Source organism: Camarhynchus parvulus, chromosome 11 (assembly GCF_901933205.1).
Source record: "Camarhynchus parvulus chromosome 11, STF_HiC, whole genome shotgun sequence".
NCBI classification, from domain to species: domain Eukaryota; kingdom Metazoa; phylum Chordata; class Aves; order Passeriformes; family Thraupidae; genus Camarhynchus; species Camarhynchus parvulus.
In genome coordinates, this window is record NC_044581.1 from 7,591,043 (window position 1) to 7,617,325 (window position 26,283).

The 26,283-nt window shown below is 51.3% G+C and overlaps 2 protein-coding genes and 2 non-coding genes across 4 annotated transcripts in view; 3 read left to right on the forward strand and 1 right to left on the reverse strand.

The window, feature by feature from the left end:
• HYDIN (HYDIN axonemal central pair apparatus protein) overlaps window positions 1-4,788 on the forward strand; it is a 53,650-nt gene extending 48,862 nt beyond the window's left edge. The window contains exons 17-18 of the mRNA XM_030956359.1: window positions 4,167-4,255; window positions 4,782-4,788. Of these exons, the coding sequence (XP_030812219.1) occupies window positions 4,167-4,255; window positions 4,782-4,788 (96 nt within the window). The remainder of the gene's footprint in view (window positions 1-4,166; window positions 4,256-4,781) is intronic.
• A 2,444-nt stretch (window positions 4,789-7,232) lies between these two features.
• VAC14 (VAC14 component of PIKFYVE complex) overlaps window positions 7,233-26,283 on the forward strand; it is a 58,936-nt gene continuing 39,885 nt past the window's right edge. Inside the window, exons 1-12 of the mRNA XM_030956266.1 lie at window positions 7,233-7,368; window positions 10,646-10,796; window positions 11,407-11,574; window positions 12,264-12,326; window positions 13,295-13,402; window positions 14,194-14,303; window positions 15,279-15,385; window positions 16,205-16,339; window positions 16,609-16,761; window positions 18,806-18,860; window positions 25,244-25,388; window positions 25,678-25,743. Of these exons, the coding sequence (XP_030812126.1) occupies window positions 7,265-7,368; window positions 10,646-10,796; window positions 11,407-11,574; window positions 12,264-12,326; window positions 13,295-13,402; window positions 14,194-14,303; window positions 15,279-15,385; window positions 16,205-16,339; window positions 16,609-16,761; window positions 18,806-18,860; window positions 25,244-25,388; window positions 25,678-25,743 (1,365 nt within the window). The 5' untranslated portion in view covers window positions 7,233-7,264. The remainder of the gene's footprint in view (window positions 7,369-10,645; window positions 10,797-11,406; window positions 11,575-12,263; window positions 12,327-13,294; window positions 13,403-14,193; window positions 14,304-15,278; window positions 15,386-16,204; window positions 16,340-16,608; window positions 16,762-18,805; window positions 18,861-25,243; window positions 25,389-25,677; window positions 25,744-26,283) is intronic.
• TRNAG-GCC lies at window positions 9,714-9,784 on the reverse strand. The gene has a single exon. It is a non-coding gene; the product is annotated as a tRNA-Gly (tRNA).
• On the forward strand, window positions 17,773-17,843 carry TRNAG-GCC. Its single transcript has one exon. It is a non-coding gene; the product is annotated as a tRNA-Gly (tRNA).

Genomic DNA, 26,283 nt, shown 5'->3' on the forward strand with positions numbered 1-26,283 from the left:
CCCTGGGCAAGCCTGTGCCAGTGCTTCACCACCCTGACAGGGAAGAATTTTTTCCTAGTATCTAAATCTACTTCCTTTCAGTTTGAAGCCTCTCCCCTTACCCTGTCACTACATGCTCTTGTAAATAGTCATGCCCCATCTTTCCTGTTAATTCCCTTCAAGTACTGGAAGGCTGCAATTAGGTCACTCCAAAGCCTTCTCTTTTCTAGGCTCAACAATCCCAATTCTCTCAGCCTTTCCTCATGGAAGAGTTACTCCATCCTTCTGATCAGCTTGGTGGCCTCCTCTGGACTCGCTCCAGAGGTGAAGAAACATCTGCTGTGTCACAGCGCCGTGGGGAGAGAGACGATAAATACCCAGATAATGCAAGTGCTGTTCACCTGCGTGTTCATTTCTCCCACTGTGCAAATGCCTTCCACAGAAATCCCTTTCCCGGGGCGAAGGTAAATCTCTCGCTTGCATCCTGGCATTTCACAGCGTGGCTGACGGCGAGAGCCCGTGTGCTGCGTGCTCTTGTGTTCAAACGAGCAAGCTCGGCCGTTTCTGTGGCGGGTGTGAGCCGGCCGAGGCTTTGCCCCGTGCGCTGTCCGCGGTGCCCAGCCCGGCCCTGCCCTGCCCTGCCCGGCCCAGGCCGCTCTCGCCCGCTGCCCTCAGAGCGGAGCGCTCGCGGCGCCAGCCCGGCCTGAGGGCGCGCCCGTGTGGTCGAGTGCTGCCACTGCAGCCCGGCGGGCGGCCTGCCTGTGGGCGCCGCGCTTCCCCTCAGGGGCCCGGCGCGGCTTCGCCCGCCCTGCCCTGCCCTGCCCTGTCCTGTCCTGCCCTGCCCTGTCCTGCCATGCTCTGCATTGCTCTGCCCTACTCTGTCTTCCCCTGCTCTGCCCGGCTTGCTGTGGAGGCAGAGTTGGGGCACGGCATGTGCGGTGTGGGACCCCCGGGCTTTGCACAGCCCGCTCTGCGCTGGGGCTGCGGCGGCAGAGCGGGTCCCTGTGGCTGAGCCATTGTAAACGCCCTCCCCGCCCTTCCTGAGCCACTTTGCAAAGTGAGGGTGTTTTTAGAGATGAGACTGTTTTTTAATATGTAAGCACAATGTGTGGCTGCATTTGTTAGTTCGTGGATTTGTTTTTGAAGGTGTTGGTATTTCCTCACCTTTTCCGTCACAGCCTCTTCTAAAGATCCTTCAGTGTATTTGTATCTCACAATGACACCCACCACATATGCCTGGTTTCCTTTCACAAATATTAGGTTCTGTTCATGTAACTAATTTTTCCTCTCTCTTATATGTGGTTCCTGGAACACTATCCAAGCTTCCTTTTTAGTTCCGTTTGTTAACATTTTGTAGATGTAGTTGTGTCTTTTAATTCTTGCAGTGGAGTGTGGTTTCTTAGCACCAGGGTCTGTCTGTCTGTCCTGCAGGGACAGGAGGATGGTCACACCAGCCTCACCACTGAATGCACCCTGGAACAGCTCCATCTGTGCCTCTGAAACCAGAGTCAAACATTTGGTCACAAGTCTCAGAGTGCCTGTGGGATGAGTGACCTGTGCAGAAGCAGCTGCCAGAACACAGCTCCTGGGGGCTGATCCCCAGCTCTACATGAACCCTTGGCAGCACAGGCAGAAGACCCCCAGCTTGAGGTTCTCCTTAATGCTCCACATGAGTTTGTCTTCGAGAGGCCACTGAAAGTGGGGTCTGTCCAAATGCTCAGCTCCTGCACCAGTCTCCACCAAAAAAAAAAAAAATGCAACCAGCATTCAGTGAGCAGCAGCAGTGCCTGGGCACTTCTGAAATGCCTGCCCTATCTGCCCATCCCCTGCCTGCTTCTCATTTGGTTTCAGCCTCATGCTGAGGGGTCTAAAAGGAACATTTCTGCTTTGCCATCATGTTCAAGTAAGAAGTACACCTCAAATAAGGAATGCACCTCTGCCTCCAAAGGGGAGACAGTGATAGTTACCTTCTTGCAGCTGCTGGGACAATTCTGTGTATTTGTCCATAAAAAGGGAAAAGGCTGCAGAGGGGATTTGCTTTTAGCACACACTGAGGAAAGCACTGTGTGCTGGCAGCAGGAGGTGGCACTGGGAAACCACAGCCTAACAAACACGTGAGGAAAAAAGATCCCAGTCAGGGGCACGGGGCACAGTATGTGTGCTCATCCTTGCATTACTTTGATGCCCCTGTCCCTGATGCCTCCATATCAGAAGCCTGATGATGTACAGGCCATTTCAAGAGAGTTTTACACAAAATTAATTCAAAAGTGCCTGGCAAAATAACAGTACACCAGGCACATGGTTTTTTCCCTTCTTTTCTTGGGTTGCCTTCCCTGCAGGGGAGGCTTTTCTCTATAGAAAGACTTTTGAAAAGATGACTTAAAAATAGTTTAGCTTATCTCTTTCAGAAAAGTCATGAGACTGCCTTAGATTTCATGTGTTAGCTCAAACCCTGAGGGAAGAAAATAGGATCAATTCCCAATGAGAACACAAAACATAACAAATGACCCATCTCTCAGAGGTAGAACTGTAGAACTGAATTTGGAATGAAAGGGTTAAAGGGGCAAAGAGAAATCCAAGCCTACACATCAGCCTGGCTGAAGATCCTCTTCAGTTTTTAAACTATTTTGATTGAATGTTTCTGGGTTGTCAAAATACCTCTAGACCTCCAGAGCTCCCATGGAGAAAATAACTTAATTTCAAATGTCATTAAAAACAAAAAAAAGAGCAACACTAAAAATAGGAGTACACCAGCAGTTGCAACAACATTTTTAGGCAGACTTTATCCAGCAGTGAGGATGCAATGTAATTACAGGAAATGCAGTTCCCACTGTGATTTCTCTGCAGGCTCCCCTCCGACACAAACATAGTGGCAGGCCAAATCATAAAATCTGAGCAGTATTACAGATTAGTGAGAGGCTGGCACGTACTGGGTTGCATGGCAACCTTTGGTAGCTGGGGGGGCTACAGGGGTGGTTTCTGTGAGAAGCTACCAGAAGCTTCCCCAATGTCTGACAGAGCCAATATCAATCAGGTGGCTCCAAGATGGAACCACCACTGACCAAGGCCAAGATTATGGTAATGCCACAGGAAGAGAAGCTGAGTGGTCAGGATGCAACCCAAAGACTTAACTGCTTTTACAGGAAAGAGATTTCTCTGGAAGACATTTCAGTGACTAGAGAGTGAAGAAGAAAGAATGGCTTGAACAGTTGGAAGGAAAAAAAAATCTAAGCACACAAGAGTCTAATCCAGGTAGGAAAAAACCCATTTTTCTCCCCTGGCCAAAATTACTGTGTGTGTCTGATGGATGCTGGGAGGCTCTGCTGATGGGCTGCAGCAAGGTTGGGTGTATGGATGCTTCAGTTCTACTGATCTCACCTTCCTCACTCTTGATACCTGATTCCCTTGGCGTCAGACTGAATTAGTTAATTCTGATCACTTAGAATACCAACAGTGCTTAATGTGGACCAGAAATAATATCTGACATGCTGCCCTTCTGCTGGGCTCTTGATGAGCAATTTGAGGTGTTAATAGCTTGGAGACCATCTTCATTTGCAGCTCTGCCACGCACAATCACATGGTGGCTGCTGAGGGACCCAGGGAAAATACATTCCTGTTTAATTAACATGCAGAGCAGGACAGGGAGCTGTCACAGCATCCTCAGCAGGAAAGAGGCAGCAACAGGGCCATGGCAAGCCCTTTGGAGCAGCGGCTGCTCTCGTGCCAGGTGCCTGGGACCCTCAGCTGCCACCAAGTCCTCAGACTCAGGTGACTCAGCATCAGGAGGAGCAAGTGCCTGCAGGCTCAGGTCCAGCAAAGCCAATTGAGGGGGAGATGGGGTGATTAAAAGCTGAACACTGATTCAGCATTCCCATTTCCAAAAGCCTAAATTGGTTCTAAAAAAACAGAATACAGAGAAACAGGCAAATGGCCAACAAGTGGCCCCAGAGGAAATTAATTCCTTGCTGGATTGTCCTCCAGACTTCACTGGAATGTGCTTATTTCTCTGTTATTGAAAAATATATGCATTGTTTTAGCCTAAACATGACACTTCCCCTTTAGGTTGTAATTAAACCCTAATCTAATTTGGCAGAAGATAACAGGGACCTCCAAGCAGAGCCAACAGCCCTGCTCTTTCTTCTCCACCTCCCTCCACCTGCTTTTGGCAACTTTTCTCTGCATTCCAGGGTCTGCTCATGAAGGTGCTGTGCACCAAGAACGGGCACACAAAAAACTTGTTGGAATTTGATGAGGCCCAGGTGGAAATGGGCCGCAGGTGGGAGAGCAGGTCACTGTGTCTGAGCAATCCTGAATGCTCTCCCCACCCTTCCTGAATCGCTTTGTAGAGTAAGTGAGGGTGGTTTTAGACATGAGACTGTTTTTTAATCTGTAACCAAAATGTCAGAGTGCTTGGCATGAGATGGTCTGTGAGGCAGTAGTTGCTGTTAGATAGAGCAGAAAAATGAGGATGATAGTTTAGCTGTCTAAATCACTATAAAGATAGCACAACATTAGGAAGCCAACTGGAAGTGTTTGAGATGTGCTACAGCTGAGCTGGGGCTTTCCAAGGACAATGGCTTAGATGAAGCAGTTTCTGTACCAGCAAGTCAGCAGTCATGATTTCCTCATTTTTTCTGTAAAATGAGATGATCCTGGGTAATTCCCTAGGGTGTATTAAGCTATTTTATGCTAAGGGAGTGGTTGGAGCCCTCATCCAAGAAGAGAAGCCCAGTTGCTCTGCCCTGGGACCTCTATAGTGGAGGAACTCTGGAACTCTGACCTGGCCTTCCCCAACCTTGTAGTGGCTGAATTGGAACAAGGGAAGTCAGCTTTCTGCCCTAATAAGCAACTCCTTTTTAAATGTCCTTGGAAATTATCTTTACTGATGGTAGTGTTGATTTATTTTTGCCTTCTTGCTTTTTTACTGTTTTCATGCTGTGCTTCTGCTTGTTGCATATGTCTCATATCACTGCAGCCAGGGGATTTGCCATGTCTCATCTGGTGCCTTGTTATTTACCTGCTGTACTGCATGACTCAATTAAGTGAAATGATTTTAAAGTGGAAGGCTGTGTCTCTTTGAAGCAGATTCCTCTTGTGAATGTCCCTAAATCAACTGGGATGGAGAGGGGTGAGGGGGGGCTTTGTTGTGGGGTACAGGAGCACCTGCCAGGGAAAGCACAGTGGGTGTTTTGCTGCATTGCTTGCCTGGTGGGAAATGGGTTAGTGCCAGCTGAAATTATTTCTGTGCCTCTCCTGCAGCCATGTAGAACTAAAGCCAAAAGCCTGACCTTCGCTATCAGTGGGGAGGAGCATCTGCCCTGGGTGAGGGTCCTGTGCCCAGACCTTTGTAATGTAGAGAGGACCCTGTGCTGTGCTTCAAGAGGCACCTGCTGGGGGATGCAGAGAAACTCCCTCTGCTCCTTTGTAACAGTGGCATTGTGCCTGTCCATGTGAGGACCTGCTCAGGGAATGTCCTGGTCTGGGAACCAGTGATTGTTCCATGAAGGAGAAGTCCCCCAAAATATGGCAGACTTGGGAACAGGTCTCAGAAATTCTTTTTTAGCAAATGACTGATTTCTGTTCTCCAGGAAGGGAGTTCTGCTTAGAAATGTGATTTTCTGACCAGTCTGTCCTCTTCAGCTAAGCACAACACAGGAAAGGTGGTGGGAGGGGGTTTCTGCCCTGTCTCTCAACTCACATTTTGTTCTCATGGGCATGTGTGATGTCCCAGTTTCATTAGACTGTATTTGATCCCTGTTTACTACATTTTAATTAAACTTGGTTGTGGTTTAATTACATTCTGCTCATTATTTTCAGTACCTTTTTTTTTTCTGTCTGATTTTACTTGACTTTTGTGCTAAGTGTTGTGTTTGTGGCAGGGAGACATGCTGGGTTCCCCGTGCTGGACCAGTGGCACTGTGGTGTCAATCCACATGCCATCCTGTACTCACACCTGTGTCGTTGTGCTCTGTGTTCCCTTTTCTCAGTTTATTTTGAGGACTTTTGTAGGGAAAGTAAATTCATTAACCATGAAGTGTGATCATCCAGAGAGGGAAAACGTGCCCTGCTCTCAACTTGGCCAAGCAGCAGCCACATATTAGACATGGTTTTCTTTCTTGGGCTTTTTGTCCCCCAAGCTTTTCTTATGGAATCTTTGCAGGGTTTCCTCCTTTCCTTCCTAGTTGTAGGAAGCATTTTGTTCTTCTAGACATGGTAGGTTTAGTCGTGGGGGATTATCACCTCATCAGTGGACTCTCTGAGGTGTTTGCTGCATGTGGGAAGGTACCAGCCTGAACACAGGCAGCCCTTGAACCCATAGCCTGCCAGCAGAAGCCAAAATCCCTCTTTGGCTCAGCTTTCCACATGGCAGGAGCTGGCTGGAAGCAGACAGAATGAGAGTTGGGCATTGGCCCCGTAGAAAAGACTCCATGGTATGGAAGTGGCATCTTCTGTTCCTGCCTCTCTCTATCAAACGTCAGATAAATCCACAGTGAGGTGCAGATTCTTGGCACAGCTGCTCACCACATCAGTCCCTTTTGCTGTCAGTCCTGCCCTTGCCAGTAATTCCTGTTTAGTCGGGACTCTCAGGTTCTCCCTAGGTACAGTATCCCCATGCTGGGTGTGCCAAGGGCTCCACAGGGAGCTTGAAATTAGATGCCCTGATCACCTTCAAAAGGCATCCTGTGAAGTGTGAGGTGGCCAGATGTGCTGGTACAAGAAGGGGAATCCTTTGGGCAGGAGACGTTCGGACAGGCACAAACAATCGGTCTGTGCCACAAACTGAAGTGTTGCAGCCTGCACCAATACCGCCACAGCCTGAGGCTCAGCCCTCACCCGCTGAGGAGCACCAGGGCATTCGATCCAAGTATTTCACTGGCACTTGAGGGGAATTTCAATAGGTATAGCTGGGGACACTTACTAACGTCTACCGGTGTGTCTGTGTGGGTGCATGCGCGAGTTTAATTTAAACACTTAATAGATAATTGAGTGACTGTTACGGTTACAGCGGAGTCTGTCGAATCACTTGGTAAATGTTAAATTAATCAGTGATTAAGTGCTGCTAAATCCTTTCAGACATCAGCCTGTGGCCAGGTCCGGGACTGTGCCCCTCGGGCTGTCCTGGCGAAGGCGTCTCTCGCTAATGACGCTCCCGTTAATGAGGCGCGGTTAATGAGCGGGGTGCCGCGTGTCTCCGCGCCGCGCGGGGGCGCTGTGCGGCGGGCCGGGGTCACGTGTGCGCGCCTGCCGGCCGGGTCACGTGGCCGCCGGTGGCGGCGGCGGGGCCATGAACGCGGAGCGGGACCTGTCGCCGCTGACGCCCGGCGTGGTGCGGGCGCTCACCGACAAACTCTACGAGAAGAGGAAGGTGGCGGCCCTAGAGATAGAGAAGTGAGCGGCGGGAGGATCCGGGAACCGGGAGGGCAGCGAGAAGGAGGGCGGTGCCGGTGCGGGCGGCCCCGGTGCTGTGTCAGGGAGCCCGGCCCGTTGCCCCGGGAAGGGCGGGGAGAGGTGTTGCGGTGCTGGGGCTCCCTGCGGCCCCGGCGTGGCGGGAGCCGGCCCGTGATGCTTGGGTGGGTCCAGCCGTACAGCGGGGGGGAGCGGCCCGGCTGCCCGGTGGGGCGGGCACTGCGGGGATGGCGGGCACCCCCCGGTACCGGGGCTGCTGGCCTGGCACCCTGCGGGAAGGGGCTGAGGTGACGCGGTGACCCTGTCGGGGACAGCGCCGTGGGCGGTTCTCGGGCAGCAGGGATCTCTCCCAGAGCTGCTCCCTGTCTGCCAGCCCCATCCCACCGGGCACCGAGACTTATCCCGGGTGTGCCAGCTCCTGGTGCCCGTGAGGACCCGCTGGCTCCGGGCGCATCCCAGGAGCCCCTGACAGAAGGCTCATTCTGGCCGTGGGTGCCCGGGGCGAGGTGAATACGTGAGTGGCATCCCTGTAGGAATTCCTTGGAAATGTACTGCTTGCTCTGTTGCGACACATCCAGAGTGCTAGTGCCTCTCCCCCGAGGGCTCACCCAAACTTGTCCCGTGCTGGATCCTGGCTAGAGAGATGGGAGGGGTTACTGTCAGCCCTGGCCATGGGGTGTTGCTCTTGGTTCTTCCTGCACAGCTGCTGTTCCAGCACATCTGGGCCTTCCTTTTGGATCATGCCAGGCAAAGGTCTGCGGGCACCTTCTGGTGCGGCCATGCCCCTGAGGTGTTGCTTGTACGTGTTCCTTGCCTGTCTTTTCACCCTCGCTGTGCTGGTCTGGGTGCCGTGCTTGGCCACAGCTTTCCCTGGGAAGGACTGTGTCCTCTCTGGGCACTGCCTGGGAGCTCAGCTCCTGCAGGAGATCTGAAACATTGCCTCAGGGTGCAGCCCTGCACAGGGCTGGGGGTGATGGGCCAAACTGGTGGGTGAGTTTTGGGTGGGAGATGTGGCCATGGTGAGCCTGCAAGGGGAGCAGTCAGGCAGTCGGTTATATGGGGATGGAGTTGCTGTGCTGAGAGTTCAGTGAGGGATGTGATGTGGGAACTGCCTGCCTTGAACATGGAGGGTGCTGTGTGAGAGGTCCAGAGAAAAATGGCGCCTGGGACAAGGGGAGTGTGTGCTCTGGTTCAAACCCAACCCAGCGAGCCCCTTCTGCTGTTTGGTGTGTCTAGTTTTCTCTCATTTTCTCTCTTTGTTATAGGAATAATTTATTGTGGGTGGATTGCAGTGTTGCATGGTGGGATTCTTGCAGTGTCCTCATAACTCCAGCCTCAGGAGTACTTGAGTAACTTCTTTGCTGCATTGTGAGGGGTGATACTCTGTGCCTTATCCAAGCAGCTCTACTCCAGCTTACTCTGCCCCAGGATTAAGGGTTTATGCTGGCCTTGCACCAACCAAAGTCTGCTTTGGGGTCAGGCAGTTCATCTGATCAAGCTGGAAGTACAACTTGGGAAGAGTGTGAGGAGGAAAAAGGCAAGGGCCAACCTTTTCTACAGATTTCACAGGTTTAGTTCATCTAAAACCCATCATAGAATGGCCCCAACAGCATCACTTCCCCCAACAGCATCACTTCCATGTCCATGGCATCAAGCCAGGAGGGACTTGCTGCCTCTTTACTCAGGAACCACCTCCTCCTTCAGCTGATAATGCAGGAAGAGCTCCTGATGCTTGCAGGCTCCGATACTGCACTTTTTGCCTCATTAATTGAATCTTTAGTCCTTTAAACTCATGAAGTCTGTAAACTTACTTCTGTTTAGACAAAGCTGCATCTGTAAAACGTAGGTAGTAAAATGATCGCCCCAGTGGTCTGTCATGCTCAATCTCAGTGTGTTTCTCTTCTTAGAGCAGGACTGGAAATGGAGCCATTATCCCTACAGCAGTCTGTGGATGTGGATCAGGCTGTAACTTGGAGAACTTGGCTTTGGATAAGGGAGAGTGAGGGAGGGACTGCCTGGTATCCCCAGGGCAAAAGGGAGCAGCTGCTTTGCACAGAGTGAGATGAGAATAGAGCTGGTGTTCGTAATTTTGGGGACGAAAAGTTCATAAACATCTTCTGTAATGGTTTTCCTGGATTATAAAGTGCGACACCGCTCAGGAGTGAGAGATTCATATAGTGCCAAAGAAACCCTCTGTGGAGTTCGGCAGTGAAGGCTTTTGCACCTTTTTTGGCGGTTAAGGTAAAGATGATTACTTAGGTGAGTTTTTGAGGTGCCTAAATCTGCATTATGGATAGAAATGCAAGCAAAAAGGAGGCAAAGAGCACTGCATTGGCCGGGAATCGAACCCGGGCCTCCCGCGTGGCAGGCGAGAATTCTACCACTGAACCACCAATGCTCCTGCTGCCTGTACCCCTGCCTGCACTGCTGCCTGCACCCCTGCCTGCACTGCTGCCTGCGCCACAGCCTGCCCCGCTGCCTGCACCTCCCTGCCTGGCCAAGAGCTCTGCCAACAGCAAACTGAGGCTGAAGGGCTGGGTGGGCATGCTGGGGCTTGGAAGCAGTTCTGTAGGCAGGAGCAGGTATATGAGTTTCTTCATTGACAGCTGATGTGTTAATTATCACTGGATAATGAGCTGCAAGTTACTAGGGAGAAGCAGGTATTATATATGGAAACTGTATTGGCTTTTTGTTAAATATTGGGCTGTTTAAGAATATGTTGAAATATACTGTTAGTAGTAAAGTTAAATATACAGGGTATTAACTGAAGCACTGTGTGGGTGGCTGGAAGGGTTCAAAACCATGGCACTGTGTGTAGGCCTGGTGGGCAGCAATTCACTGCCAAGCCACCAGCTGGGTGCATGCTGAGGTCCCATCTTGTGCCATGCTGGGGGTAAGTGACCCTGATAACCTGCCGTGTTGGAGAGGGTGTTTGAAGACCTGGTAACGTCTCTGCAAGCACACAGCTGCACTGGGTTAGCCCTTGAGAGCGCAGCGTGGGCTGAGAGTTTATGAACATGTTGGAGGCTGCAGGCTGAAGCAGCAGGAGGGCAGGGAGCTGCTGGTGGATGTGAGTGGAGAGGAAGGGAGAGCTCTGGTTTCACTTTTGGGTTCCTTAAGGATTCCCCATTTCAGTACTGCTTTTTCTGATGCTTGTTGTGAAAGTCCCTGAAAGTCCCTGTCTCTGTCACCAAGCCCCTCAATGTTTGTATCAGCCAGAACCTAAACCTCCCTGTGTGCTTCCCCATGCTCTCCCCAGGCTGGTACGAGAGTTTGTGGCTCAGAACAACACATCTCAGATCAAGCACGTGATCCAGATCCTGTCCCAGGAGTTTGCACTCTCCCAGCACCCCCACAGCCGGAAAGGAGGACTCATTGGCCTCGCTGCTTGCTCCATTGCGCTGGGCAAGGTAGGTATGGGGGGGGTTTTGGCTTGTGCAGGTTGTGGTGAGAGAACAGCAGCTCCTCTTGGGTCAGTGTGATAGGAGGAGGCAGGCTGGTCGCCCTGCAGCTCCCTCCCTGCATTGCAACCTACAACTACCTTGTGTTGGAGTTTCCCCATCACACCCAGCCACACACCCTCTGGGCCCAGGAGCACTTTCTGGTCTGGGTTACGTCCTGGCAGCTGCCTAGGTGTGGTTAAAGGGCTTCTGTCCCTCTTCAGTTTCCAGCAGTAGGACTAGTTGGGTGCTAGTTTGTGTTAAAAGAGCTGACAAGAGTTGCAGCCCTTCCATCTCCTGCTGTGCACTGCTGACACTGGCCCATGCAGAAATCCATCCCTGGCTCCCTCTGCCCTGAAGGCAGGAGATGAGGCAGATGCCCAGTAAACCTGATTGCTCTCACTGTACCTGAATAACAGAATTCAGTAATAAAATCCAAAATTCATTAGTAAATCCCACCCAGCATAGGTGCACTAAAGCCATCCCAAGCCTGAGTATTTGCAGTATGTGCCAGGGCAGCACCATCTCTTCCCCTGTCTATGGCATGGTCCCTAGCTAAGCAGTCTCCTGGTGCCCCCAGGACTCTGGGCTGTACCTGAAGGAGCTGATCGAGCCGGTGCTGACGTGTTTCAATGATGCTGACAGTCGCCTGCGGTACTACGCCTGCGAGGCTCTCTACAACATTGTCAAGGTGGCCAGGGGCTCTGTCCTCCCACACTTCAACGTGCTCTTTGATGGCCTCAGCAAGGTAAGAAGCTTCCTCTTAACCCCCATGTACTTTTTGAGGACTAGTTGTCATCATCTCCAAGTCAAACCAAGTTGTCCAAGGATTTCTTTCCAAGCAAACTGGTTTACTTTGACCCAGACAGGTCTGAAGGACAGAATCACAGAATATTCTGAGTTGGAAGGGACCCACAAGGATCAGCAAAATGAGCAGTTTCTACACAGTAGCCACTGATACTGTGGGTATGAAGCTGATTGTAAGATACCTTGTTGTCTGTCCTCACTTCCAGGATGTATTTTCCTGCTCCTTGTTGAATGGTATTAGAAAATGAGCCTGAGAGAGCTGCTGCAGGCAAAGTGGCTCTGCAGCACTTTGGCTTTGTTGGGTCTGTAGTGTCTGTGTGTGTCTGCCTTTGCAGATTTTCATGGTAACCTGCATTTCTCTGTTCTTTGAGAGTGTGACTGCTGGCCCATGAAAACCTGCATAGCTTGGGGAGGTGATGTGTGCTTGATCTCCCCCTTAGGGGAGAAGTCTCTCAGGAGAATTTTTTGGTGCCTAATAAGAAGTTGGAGATAAAGAGACCTCTGTATGTCTCTCCTTGTATTGTCAAAGGAGAGTAACAGTCCTGTGAGCCTACTGGGAGCTGTGCTGTAGAGCAGGGAGCAGGCCTGGGACCCACTGTTGCAATGTTTCTTTGTTTCTGTCTTTCACAGCTGGCTGCTGATCCTGACCCAAATGTCAAAAGTGGCTCTGAGCTCCTTGATCGGCTCCTCAAGGTATTTTTGCTCTCCAAGAGTCCTTGGTGCAAGCTGGTGCCACGTCCTGGCTGGGAACATGTCAGTCCCCAAGGCTGCAGCTGCTAAAGCCATCCTGCCTCAGTCCTGTGGCTGCTGTAAAAACATTTTTTTCTCTCACTGACTGCAGCCTCTTTGATCAAGGCTCTGGTGGCCTTCTCAGGCAGCTGGGTGGAGGGACTGGTGGGTTAACACAGTGCCTTGTGTGCATTCAGCTCATGGGAGCTGATGGAAGCAAGGTTTGAGCCTGAGGGTTGCAGTGCTGTGCCAGGCAGTGGGAGGGCTGTTCCTCTGCTCTCTCTCCCTTGCCTGAGGGAGTCATGATGTGAGTGGAGCTTCTGTTACTACTTCAGGGTGTGGGCTTGGTTCCCGTTCCTGTTCTGCCTGCTGATGGGCTTTTACTGCCATAGACCTCCCAGTTCCTTTTCTGCTGCTGTTCAGAGGTGAGCAGCTTCCTGCCAGGCCCTGCCCTTACTCCTTGTTATCACACCAGTCTGCTGCTGCAAACCTTCCTGTTGGGAGATCTGCTCCACTGCACCAAGGCCAGGGACTTGGCCGTGCAGCAAAATCTACCAAGCGTGTGGAAAGAGCTGTAAAGGGAAGTCAGGGGACTCTCCCACCCCATCCACGTGGCTGCATCAGAAGTGCTTGCTCATGTGTGCAGCACAGCACTGAGGCATGAATTAGAGAAGCTTCCCATCTTCCTCTTCAGCCAGGCTGGCACACAGCAGGCAGGAGCATCCCTGTCTGGGTCATGCTCAGCATTGGTCTCTGCCTGAGGGGGATTGCCAGCTTATTGCCTGGATAAACTGCATGATTCCTTCTCCCCAGGTCTCCTGACCTGCAGACTCATGCTTGTCATCTTTTTCCTGTCACATGGCTCAAAAAGACTGGGTTAGGGTTGCTGCATGCTGGCAGTCATTCTAACACCCTCTGCTTGGGCTCTGCAGGATATCGTGACAGAGAGCAACCAGTTCGACCTGGTGGGCTTCATCCCACTGCTGCGTGAGAGGATTTACTCCAACAACCAGTACGCCCGCCAGTTCATCATATCCTGGGTAGGTGCATGGGGTGCTGTTTGTGCCTGCCACTCTGAACTCCAGGACATTGTGTCCCATCAGCTTCCCATGTCCAGGGAAACTGCAGATACCCACAGCAATGTGTGAGCTCAGGCTCCTGGATTTATTCAGGCAGATTTTTAAGTCAGCAGAGTTTTTTTACCTGCTTCTTTAAAAGGCCTGCTCCCTGTCACCTTGTTGTTGCAGTGGCAGGGACATGGCAGTGCACTTCTGCCAGCCTGTTCAGGACGTGGCACACCAAGTTAGAAAGTACACTCAAAGTGTTGCTTGTATAAATGGACATACTGTGCTCTAGAGGTTACAGTCTCCCAAGGGATAGGGCTAGGCTGCTTTCCATCATGCAGAGGTGATGGAGAGATGTTGCTCTCCAGGAGGCAAGGGATCTCCACTTGCTCCCTCCTTTCTGTGCAAAGCAGGAGCTCTTGGTGCTTGGCTGAGGTCTGGGGAAATGTGTTCCCTTGTGCTCCCCCTCTCAGCCATATTGTTGCCACCCCAGGTCTGCCTGGATGTGTCTAGGCAGTCATTCCTGATCCCTGCTTTGTTTAGCAGAGCTCTGATTAGAAATGCAGCACTGCTGCAGGCTGATGGCTTGCTTGCTGTGCTAGTTCAGCTGCTTTCCAAGATGGGCAACTCCACAGTGTCCTCTTTTCCTTCCCCCTACCCCACACAGCTCAGCTCTGAATTCCTCAGTATCCTGCGAGATTTGGGCTGGTGATGTTAGTCAGCATCTTGAAAATTCTCCTCTTCTTTTGTATTCCTCTCTGATCTAGATCCTGGTCTTAGAGTCCGTGCCTGATATCAACCTCTTGGATTACCTTCCAGAAATCCTAGATGGACTCTTCCAGATTCTGGGAGACAACAGCAAGGAGATACGGAAAATGTGAGTGTGGAGGCTGGCTGCTTTCAAGGACTGTGTAGTGTCTGCTGTTCACCCATGACTTTTTCTACTCGTGGGTAACTGCAGTGAAGCTCCACGTGTGGTGGGAGACAAATTGGCTTGGGCAGTGGATCAAAGTGTCCTTGGCAAGGGTCTCCCCTATCCCATGGTCATGGAGGATGCCCTACTCTCTACTGGGGGACAAACTGTTTTGGCTTGGTTGAGTTGTTGCCTTCCCAGCACCTGATTTCAGAGCCACAGAGTCTCATGTGTGGTTCTGGGATGGGCATGAGCTCTCTGAAGAAACTTGCAGCATGAGAAACTCTTGGCAAGGCAGAGCTCCATCCCAGCATCTCCTGGCTGGAGAAGAGAAGCAAGGATTGGGAGCTTGCTCCACAGATACAGTGCTGGTCCCAAGACAGAGGCATTTTGAAGCGTAGGAATGTCTGCATGTTTTCAGGGAAGTCAAAGGATCTTGGTTGGCACTTTGTGCTAGGAGAGAGTGGTGAGACTGGTTTTGTAGGGCATAAGTGGTGAGACTGGCCTGGGTCTATCTTGCTGCAGTGCCTTTCTGGATCCTCCCTATATCTTTTTTTTCCCAGCATCTACATGTCAAGGAACAAGCACTGAAAGCTTTGGGTACCACCTGCCCCACTGCTCCTCATCCCAGGCACCTCCATATTCACAGAACCTGGGTGGCTGTGGGGGAGCTGTGAAAGCTGTGGGGGGCTCTGTGCTGCCATCACCTCTGTCCTTGCACCTGTGTGCAGTCTCTCCTGTGGGACAGGGTGAGCTTGTCAGCTTCATCTTTCCTGTCCCTGCCTCTGTGCAAAGACACTTCTGCCATGCCACCAGCATCCCTCCATGTGCACGTGGAGGAGACAGTCTCCATAAGTTGCTCTGTCTAAGATGATGAGTCTCCCTAATTGCTCTGTCTAAGGTGATCGAGCACTGACCATCTGCTCTGCCTCTCCACAGGTGTGAGGTGGCTCTTGGGGAATTCCTCAAGGAGATCAAGAAGAATCCCTCCAGTGTGAAGTTTGCAGAAATGGCCAATATCCTGGTGATCCACTGCCAGGCAGCAGGTGAGTTTGTACTGCAGATTCCCCAGCCAGAGCACAGATCTGGCATCCTCCAAAACAGAGGGGCCTAAAAAGTATTTGGCACCTGTGGATATCCAACACTTCTGGGAGGATCTCCTTAAGGTCTTAGTGTAACCTCTGGTGGCACTTGGTGCATAGGTCAGAGTGTTAAGGATGTGTGTGGGCTCTGTGCCAGTGCTGCACTGTAGCTCCCTTGGGTCGGTTGTGTAGGCAGAGGGTTGCAGCTGCAGCTGGATGTGTTTGCTGAGAAGAATCTTGTTCCCAGGTTTTGCCCATTGTGCTCTTTAAATGTTGCTGAATGGGAGTGGGTTTCCTGGGAGATAGAAAAGTATAGATAGACTTAGATTGGTTGCTCTTGATTAAACTAACTCCCAATGAATTTACACTGTTTAAGCTTAAAATCTGGCCTTGCACCAGCAGAGTGCCATGGCAGTGGTGCCTTTTACCAGAATTTAGGGAGGTTGTTAAAACCCCACCTCTAGGAATGGTGCTAGACCCTGACACACAGCTGCAGTGGGTGTGACTGAAGATATATCCTTAGGCATTGGGAAGCTTGACAGAATACTTTTAAATGAGGAAACCTGCATTATGGGTTGAACTGGGTTAACTGAAACATAATGATTGTGTTTAATCTCAAGCTCACTGGAAGCTCAGGTCTCACTGATCTCCTCTGGGACTAAACTGTCTCAGATGAGCTTCTCTTGGGATGGAGCAGAGGGAGCTCCTTGCTTGCAGGTGGTCCTTGGCCTGTGGAGCCAGTGCTGCCCTTTCCCTCACCTTTGCTGGTCTCATGTCTTGCAGATGACCTGATCCAGCTGACAGCCATGTGCTGGATGCGGGAGTTCATCCAGCTGGCTGGCCGTGTGATGCTGCCGTACTCCTCAGGGATCCTGACGGCTGTCCTGCCATGTCTGTCCTACGACGATCGCAAGAAGAGTATCCTTGTAGCTCAGAGCTGCTCCCATTCCATTCCTGCTGCAGAAACCCTCGGGGAAGCGCCTGTTCCACTGCCTGCTTCCTGCCCTTTGGGTGCAGGTCCAGGAAAAGTTCTCCCACCAAGTGCTAACACCCACACTGGCCCTTTGGATGTGAGGGTGCTTGCAGTAGCTGGGCTGGGGCAACTCTGATGGGGCTGCAGTGGCTTCTCCATGGCCGGCACCTGCCCATGTGTGGGACTGCATGTTCCTTACACTGCCTTCACTCAGACATCAAGGAGGTGGCAAACGTGTGCAACCAGAGCCTGATGAAGCTGGTTATCCCAGAGGATGATGAAATGGATGAGGCCAAGCCATCAATGACCATACCAGCAGAGCCCACCTCAGAGGAATCCCTCTCCAGGCCAGAGGCAGTGACTGCTGGTGAGTCCCTGTTGATCTGGGCCAGTAGAGGTGTAAGGAAGGTCAAGGGAATGTTCTCAAGAGAAGTTCTTGAGTTGGTTTGGTGTCCTGAAGCAGCTCAGAGTACATGGGATCTCTGTGCTTTATTTGGAAACATGTTGCACAGATGATCCTCTGGTGAGACGGACACGCTTGTTGAAGGCTGCATGAGAGGGTCATTGGTCTGACCTGGAGCCCAGGTGGTACTGCATTGCTGCGTGCCCTGGTGAGCATCCCCATCCTCTCACCATGCTCCCCTTCAACTTAGTCATCAAGTTGACCTGAAAAAGATAATTTTTAGTTTGGGAGCAGGCATCATCACCCAAAGAAGAGCTCAGAGAGCTGTGTTAGTCCTGGGAGAGCATCAGCGTGTTCATGGAGGAGGATGTGTGTGGTGGGGAATGGTAGAGAACAGAAAAGAGAAGAATTTTGGATCATTTCCAGATTCACGGTGCTCTCCAGACCATCTTGCAGGTCTTGTCCCAGTCCTAAAATTTCCAGAACATAAAAGACAAAAGTTTGCAAATGGGATGGGAGACCTGAAGGGGGGTTCAAGTAAAAGAATCCAAGTGGTGCCCATGAATCAATGCTTGGGAGCAGCAGTGGTGTCAGCCCTCCAACATCCCTTGCATGCTGTGGTCTTGGCGTAAACATTCTTGTGGCACAACACATCTTTGTTGTCCAGGTGTGTGAAATATGTGTTAATGCGTAAATCTCAAGGGCTCGTATTAGTTCTTCTAAAGCTGCGCCTTCAGCCCAGCGCTCTCCTGTAACCCGGCCACCAGTGGCTTTGGGAAAATCCTGTCGTGAGAGGGAGCAGGAGGATGGGATGAGGACTGGAGGATTTCCCTGTCCGACAGCAGCAGTGGAAGGCAGGGAAGCCGGGAGCTGCTGAGGGAGCTGCCGGGGCAGGGTGTGGTGGCAGTGGGGGTGTGGGCAGCAGTTGGGATGGCAGGAGGATGCCACAGGAGTGGGGGGGGAGCACGTAGGACAGCATTGGTGGTTCAGTGGTAGAATTCTCGCCTGCCACGCGGGAGGCCCGGGTTCGATTCCCGGCCAATGCAACATGCTTTTTCCTCCTGTTTTTTCTGGTTTTTATCCATAATGTGGACCCAGGCACCTCAAAATATCAGTCTAAATAAGCATCTTAGTCTTCAATAAAGGTTGAAAAGCTTTCATTACCTACCTCTATACAGTTTTTTTTTACTAGAAGAGATTAAGCAGAAAAATTTACTGCCATAGCACAGCAGTATTGTATCTCTTGTATTAAAATCTATCACAGAAGACCTTTATAATATCAACAGAAAGCTTAATTGCTTTATTTTCAGCCCCTCTGGTATCAATTTGCACCTTGAAGCAGTCAGGATCAGCTAAAATTCTGATGCCTTTCTGTGAGAAACTCAGCTCTGTTCTTTGGGTGTGCTGATGTGGTGATGTTGCTTGTGTGAGTAGAGGCTGTTGGCACAAGGGGGCACAAAGAGTCAAGTTCATCTTGTAATGCTTTGTCACCGTGCTTGTGAGACCCAGTTTTAGCATGGAGCAGAGGTTGGAAAGCTGTTTGAGTCACTGGGCTTTGACCTGAAGTCAGGCTATGGCCAAGTGGAGATGTCCTGGGTTGGATTCTAGCTTCACTATGCATGTGGTATGTTTAGGAATTGAAATAAAGAGAGTTAAAGGCAGCTCTGCAGTTCTGAGCTACTTCTTTGAGAATGGTTGAAACCATCAGCAGGATGTGTCTGGGTCTCTTATAGAGGAGGGGACTCAGTTTGGGGCAGTTATCTGAAGCTGCGCCCATCTGTATTTTGTGGGGTAAGTGAAGTTCTGTACCAGCTTGTCTGGCATCAGAGAAGGGCTTGAGAAGGAGAGTGAAATGCTCACTGCAGGCAGAAGGGATCCCTTGGGTCCCTGGACCCTCAGTGACTGGTGATGTCTTTGTAGAAGGTCATGCAGCTCTCCAGCCTCTCAGTCCTGCTGTCTACCTTCCCCATCACCACACTAGCTGTGTTTCCTGTTTTTCTGCCCCCAGGTTCTCTGGATGCATCCGGTGACTCCAGCAACAGTGGTGTCTTCACAGTAACCAGGTAGGATCTGTTTGTTGCTTCAGAGGGGCTTGAGAAGAAGGGAAGGCTTCTTGGGGTACAGACAATGACTGACAGGGGCTGGGCTGGGAGGCAGATGGGGTCTCTTGAGTCCCAGTCGGGTGGATGACTGGGGATGCTGTAGGAGCTGACTGCTTCTCTCTGATGTATTTGCACCAAAATGTCTTGACTTTATAATGAACTGGGGTGTTTTTCCCCTGAAGAGACTGACCCTGTTCCATGCTGCTGTCTTGGCAGCCTACCACAGCCCAGGTCTATGGGACTGGACCTAGGGCTGAGCAGGTCTTGGCCTCCTGCCAGCCTTTTGTGGCATTTGTCAGCCCTGCCCAGCATGATCTCTCCTGCAAATACCTTTCTTCCCATCCAGCTATCTGAACTGGGGGACAAATCCATCTGTTCTAATAGCTTTCCTTTCCTCCTGCTGCCTGCAGTTCCTTTACTCAGAGGCAGTGATTTCCAACATTTTAATTGTGCTGATGCTTATTTTTATTTGTTGTTTGATCCCCAAAATAGGATTGCCTTGCTTTAGCTGCATCCTACCAGCGTGATGCCCATCACAACACATCCCAGAGCAGTGCAAGCATCAGCTTTTCAAGTTGATGGTCTGTACTCTCTGTTCTTTTTTTGCATTTCTGCACAGCCCAGCTACTCCTTGGTCTTTATGATGCCCTTAATTTTTTTCCTCTCTTGGAAGTACAGGTCATTTCATTGGCACCTAAATGTTGGTTTATGGTGGTTAAATTATTTTCCCTGGCTTTTTTGTGGTTGATGTGTCCTGACCCTACTCAACCCTTGAAGTTTAGCAAGTGCAGAAGTGGATGTGCATAGAGCTGAAATGGGGAGCTGGGTGGGAAAAGAGAAAGAAGAGGCATTGACTCGGGAGGACAAGTGATAACCATGGCTCTATGCTGAAGATCTTGTACATGAGGGAGAGAAGGAGTGAAAATCGAAGAGGGTCAGAAGCAGGGAGAGCTGGGATGACTTGTGCCAGTGTCACTGAGAGCCGGAAGGAGAACAGCTGCTTGAGCTGAAATGTTCTGTCAGCAACTCAACCACCAGGGAAAACCATCTGGGACAGAAGGCAAGACCCTCCATATCTTTAAGAGACCTGGTTTTGCAGACGGACTTTTTCCTGAGCCCTCCTTTGCCCTTTTCAACAGGAGACTCCAGGCTTTACCATGGGGTTTACCTGCCATGTGTGACCTCTCTCCTGATTCAGTGTTGGCACCTGAATCATTTTCACTCCTGCATCTGTTGTGCGGGACTGACCCGGGGTTGGGGGAGGGCTGTACATGGCTGACAGGAGCCCTGAACATCTGCCTGGTGCTCCATGCATTGCTCAGGCTGTCTGGCTTGGCTGGAGCTGGAGGAAGGCGGGAGCTGGCACCCGTGGCCCTCAGCAGCCATAATTCACACCGGAGAGCGGCAGCTGCTGCACGCTGAATGCCCACTGGGTGTCAAGGCAGGACCGCAGGAAGACGTTGTGTTGCTGGGAAAAGCTGGAAAGCCTGCAAACAGAGGAAGTTGCAGCTGCCTTTTAAGATGAAGTCACTCTGCTTCTGTTTTTGTTCTTTCCCCCCCCTCCCCCAGCGATCAAGTGAGGGAGCATGGCCGAGCGCCAAGCATGCAGCTCTCACGCCCCCTTCCCCTGCCTTCCCCAGCTGGCTGCAGAGGGACAGTGCTGCTGCAGCAGGGAAGGGAGGACCTCGGTCAGTGGGGGCAGAGGAGATCATGGCCTGGTGTCTGCAGAGGGCCATGTTCTGGGAAGATGGCATCCAAGAAGATGACAAGGCCTGACTGCTCAACACATGGATGCTGGGCACATTCCTGTGGCCACAAACTGACACACGCAATCCCCTTGCTCCTAAAATGTGTTTCAAAATTCTTCCCAAGTATTTGCCAGCTTTACTTGAGGGGAGTTTCCTGGTGGCATCCACTAGGAGGTGGAGACTGTGTCTGTGCCAAGACAGAATCTGGGGCTGCTGGGAGAGCCTGACTATGCAGGGCTGGAGGGGTTTTGGGGTTCCCTGTCCAGATGGGGGGCCCCACTTCTAGCTTCTGCAAAAAGTGTCACTGGAAGTGGACTAGAACCACGTTTCAAAGGTGCTGGATCATTCTCATGGCCTGGCTGAGCATGCTGCTGCTGTGTTAGCTGGTGTGAGCCTGGATCCAGGAAGGGGAGGTGGAAGCATGGCTGCTGGAGCAGAGCCCGGGCTTCCTTCCGTTGGTCTGAGCTGCCACAGGAGAAGATCCAGATGTCTGTCCTGCGTCAGTGGACCAAAACAGCTGGAAAGTGTTTTTTAGGCTCTTGTAACTGCATTGGTGTTTCAAAACAAAACCTGAACTGTTTGAGACAACTTCCTGATGGTGCTACTGGGCAGAGGGTCGGGCACAGCTGAAAGTTGTCAGTGTTAGGCTGTCTGCATGATGGGACAAGGTTGATGGGATCACAGTCCCTCACCAAACTAGATAAGGGACATGAAATCTCCAAGAAGAGCCTTTGTGATACTTCCTGAGGCAAGGAAGTCTTCATGCCTTAGGTGGTGGTCAGCAGCACATGGACATGTAAAGTTGTGTGTTGCTCTGCAGAAGGGGCAAGTGGCTGCCACGTGGCTGAACTGCCCAAGCCTGCAATTAAACCAGGCTTTTAGATGTGGTAGTTAGTGCTTCCTACAAAGCTAAAATAGCTGCTGCTTGTCTCATGCTGGAAGTTGCTGTTCCCCCATGCCCAGAGCCTGATGCACCCTGAAGGTGCATTTGGAGAGCTCATGGAGGTGGAAATACTTTGGTGGAGGATAGGAATGGTGTGGGGTGCTCAGCATGGTGGCTTGCTTTGAGCTAAGGCACCAAGCCTGCCTTGGAATCCCATTCTCCAGCACCTTGTTTTGCATAGCTTTTACGTCCAGAGGCTCTTTCTGGTCCTTCTCTCCAGCCTGGAGTGAGGAGATGGCTTCCCTTTGCTGCTTCCACTTCATGCTTGGGTGGGTGAGCTGGAGGGGAACCCCAGGCACACTGCCCCAGCCCTTGCCACAATGATCTCCAGCTTGCTGGACTTGATGCCTCTGCCCAGACCTTGGCCTCATGGCTTCCCTGGGAGATCTTGACAACTGCAGTAAGCAGAAGGAAGCCAAGAGGACTGAAATGAGAGCAATGAAGGACAAGAAAGTGACAGCTTGTGAGACCAATAGCAGAGAGGAGCTATTTATCTCCTGGCCCCTGGCTCGAGCCCATTGAGCAGCACAGCTGCCAGCCTGTATGGGAGCTGCCCTTGTGACTTGGACCACAGTGAAAGAACCTGGATATTTCCACCCTTGGCAAGGCCATTTTGCTGTGCTTGCCTAAAGGCTAGATCCTGGCCTGGACCTTAACCTTGTCTGAAAATGGGGTCAGGAAAGCAGCTGGACCAGGCAGGAGGCCAGGAGAAAGATGACAGCTCAGACATTGGCAGAGAAAAGGTGACTGAGGAGGAGAGAGAAGGCAGAACCCCTTGAAGAAAGGGGAGAAGTGAGAAAATGCGTTGATAAAGGACATGGAGTGAAAAACATTGCTGTGGGTTGAATGTAGTGGGAAAGTAACCTCAATCCTCATGCTGAAGGTGCTTTCTGAAATGGAGGAAAGTGCTGTGGGATAGGTCTTCTGCCCCGCCACTGAGCTTGAGCAAAGGCTCCCAGTATTCAGAGGTGAGAGCCTGGCACAGCCCCCATCATTGCTCAGTTTGCCCTAGAAGCTCTTCTCACTGTCACAGGCGAGCAGCAGGGGCGGTGCCAAGGCCAGGCTCATCCTCGGGAGGAGAATCTGGGGTAGTGGGTTAGATGGAAGTGATTGCATCTGACATCTGCCCTGCCGCAGATGCCGGCGCTGGGAGCGGCGTGGCAGGCCCGGGGGATCACATGGACGCAATGCCATTACTGCTGCTCCCTCTGCCTGGGGATTAGGGAGAGCCAGCCTGAGCTGCCAGCCCTGCTCTGGAGCTGCAGCAGCGCTCAGCTGCTGCCATAACCCCTGAAAAGGGGGGTAGCCCGTGACAGTCTGGTGCCACTCTATCCCAGAGGATTGGTGAGAGGTTTTTAGCCCAATTTCCCATGTTCATCAGACCTCTCTCCTTTCATGGTGGTTCCTGGGTTTTGTGCTGAGTAAAGGAGCTGCTTCTCCACCAGCAGCCCCCCTAAAAGGTTTATCTGAGCAGCTGTGGACAGAGGGTAGCTGGTGAGGAGCTTTTCCCAGCTTCAGTCCCTCCTAGTGGGAGCTGAGCCCAGCAGAGCCACAGGGCAGTGGTACACAGTGTGGCTGGGGCTGCCTGGCTCCAGGTCAACCTGGTGATCCCAACCATCTCTGGGCTCCACTCAGGTGGGTTTTGACTTGAGACACCCAGGCTCTACCCATGTACTGCATCAAGAGCAGGGATAGAAGAGAGGTTTTCACAAGTGATTTTGGCACAAACCAGATTGGAAATTGTTTGTAGAAGCAAGTTTCTACTGTGCTGTTGGAAGTCCAGCATCAGCAGACAGCAGTGCTGTGGCAATCCATGGCACCCTGCATCCTGCCCACTTACCTCACAGCAGCATGGAGCTGGTGGGATGTGACAGCGTCAAAGCCACCTCCAAACTGCCCAGCTTCAGGCACCAGTTCTCTGTGCCGTCCTTTTGGCCTCTTGCTTCTGAAAACATGCATTACCCTGAGGTTTCTTTTTCCCCATCCTGTGCAGGCAATGTGTATATTTGGTGTGGAGGTGTTACTGGGTCAAGGTTTCATTCTCCTCTTCCATCTGAAGCTGTGTACTGGGAGCATGGCAGGCTATGCAGCTGCCACGGGAGATGGTTTTATAGGAAAACCAAATACAGTGTTCAGTCACGCTGGCTGAAGTGAACTGGCATGCTGCTCCCTTGGACATCTCTCCCAAACTCCTCATGGTCTGGGTCCCTCCTTCCCCTCAGTTCTGTGTGTCTGAGCATTTCGCCCTCGGCTGTTGTTTTCAACATCAAAGTGAAATGCAATTTGCGGCCCCCAGCATCTGTTACGTGAGGCAGATCAAGCAGTCAGATCCCCGCAGGGCTCTGAGGGGCTGCAGCCTCCTCGTCTCGCCCTTACAACGTGTGTCCTGGGGAAGATCAAATCCTATTAAGCCACAGCTCTACTTGCAAATTATACCGTGAGAAATCTGCCCCTTAGGATTTCTTATCAAACAAGATGCATGGCAGCTCTGTGCAGGCTGGAAAAATTGGCAAGAGCCTGGTCCAGCCTTGAATAATTCAGTACTTTGGGTACCAGAGGTGTGACGTGGCTCTTGAGTGCAGCCTCCCCTTGGTGGTCTTCTCCAACCATCTTGGTTCTAATTATTATCTCTCCTTAAATGAGTCTCCTGTGACAGATGCTTCTCATATTCTTGCTGTCAAGGGGGTGGGAAGCCATCAGGATCACAATCAGGACATAAAAATGCTGTATCATGACAATTTCTGTGCTGGGGTCACCTGTCCCAGTGCAAATCCCAGCTATTAGGGAGAAAAACTGGGAGACCAAGAGCTAAGAGTCTGCAGCAGCTGTCCATTTCTAACAGAGACAATGTCCTGGTGAGCTGAGCAAGTTACTTCCTTTCAGACCTTGTTTATGATGAGGGGTTATCCTGATCTTTTGGGATGGCTTTTGGGAAGCAAGATGAAGGTGTCAAGGCAGGGTTATAGCAGAGAGCTGCATCCCAAACTCACTGCCAGATGGGGCAGTGAGATCTGCAGTTCTCAGCACAAATCCACTGGGATCAGTGGAACCTGGATGCCTTCAACAAGTTGGAGTTGAGTACACGTGGGTTAAGGTTCTCTGAAGATGTTTGAGCTGGTCAACCTTGAGGTGGATTCCAAGTGTATTTTATGGATCTCTAATCTTTGAACCCCAGATCTGGCAGCTGCCCTATGGACCAGTTTCTCACACAGCCATGATACTGTTTTCATTTAGAGTGGTGCCTTCTTCTGTGTAGGTACCAGCCGCTTTGGGAAAAGTGGTCACACTCAAAGCACTGGAGATTTCTGTTACTTCCAAAGCGTTATAAAAAAGGAGAGTGACTGTTTACATAGGTAAATAGGACAAGGGGGAACAGTTTTGAACTAGGAGAGATTTAGGTTAGATGTTAGGAAGAAACTCTTTACTCACAGGATAGTGAGGCACTGGCATGGTTTTCACAGAGAAGTTGTGAATGGCCCATTTCTGGACATGTTCAAGGCCTGGCTGGACTAGAAACCTGATCTAGTGAGTTGCATCTAGTGAGGGTTTGAGCTGAGGTGTTTGATGCAGCCTCTGGGGTGTTGTAGACTTCCCCACCATGGGAGGAATGAGTTGGATGTTACACTGAACCAGCCTCTTTTCTTTCCACGCAGCTGTGAGAGGATACAGGTGACCCTGAACCTGGATGGAATAGTTCAGGTGCTGGACTACCACCTTAGTGATACATCCATTGGGATGATGACCAGAATTGCAGTCCTGAAATGGCTTTACCACTTGTACATCAAGACTCCTCGTAAGGTAAGTTGGGGACTCAGCATTCAACTGAGCTTGTCAGCTCCCAGCCTGTCCCATTGCCTTGATAGCAGTGCAAATTGTGATTGTCTTGGTAGTTTTGCAAATGTGTGTCCACCTGCCTTTTCTGAGAAGGCTTTGGCTGCCAGATACCCCATAGCTTGAGGAAGAAGAGCTCTGCAGCTCAGATGGAAAGTGCTGGTGAAGCTCTTGGCAGCCTCCCTCAGGGCAGGTGTCCTGTGGCTGGGCATGACCAGGCCTGTAGGACTGATGCCACCCATCCTTGTGCTTCCAGATGTTCCGACACACCGACAGCCTCTTCCCCATCTTGCTGCGGACCCTCTCAGATGAGTCGGATGAGGTAGGTGCTGCAAAAATCCTGGAAACTTACTGTCTCCACATCTAGCTGGGCTTTGGGTTTTTTGGTGGCACTGAGGTATTTTGTGAGGCTTTGCCAGTGTTGGCACTGAGGGGTTTTACCCTCTTGGCCAAACTGAAGAAGACTCAATGCAGAGCCTGCAGGTACTTGCCCAGCTGAAAACCCTGCTTGGGGGTTCTCTCATGTATAAACATTGTTCTCCATCTCTGAGAGTTGATCCTTCCAAGGGGCATCACCCATGGGACTGGGGTCATGGTAAGAACCTTGTTGAGTGGGATTTCAGGTGCTTTCCAACAACCTCTGTAAAGATGCAAGGGGGATTGTGTCCAAGCTGGCAGTGCCAAATCCATATTCATGAGGCATTTAAGCAGCACCCACTGCTTGGACAGCAACAGCAGCATTGCCTGGCAGGGCTGCATCAGATACCCAGTGGCATCAGGTTGGCTGGGAACCACTCAGCTTGGAAGTGAGCAAGGATAATCAGGCAGCAACCTGAGGCAGCTTGCTCTGCTGTTGAGCTCT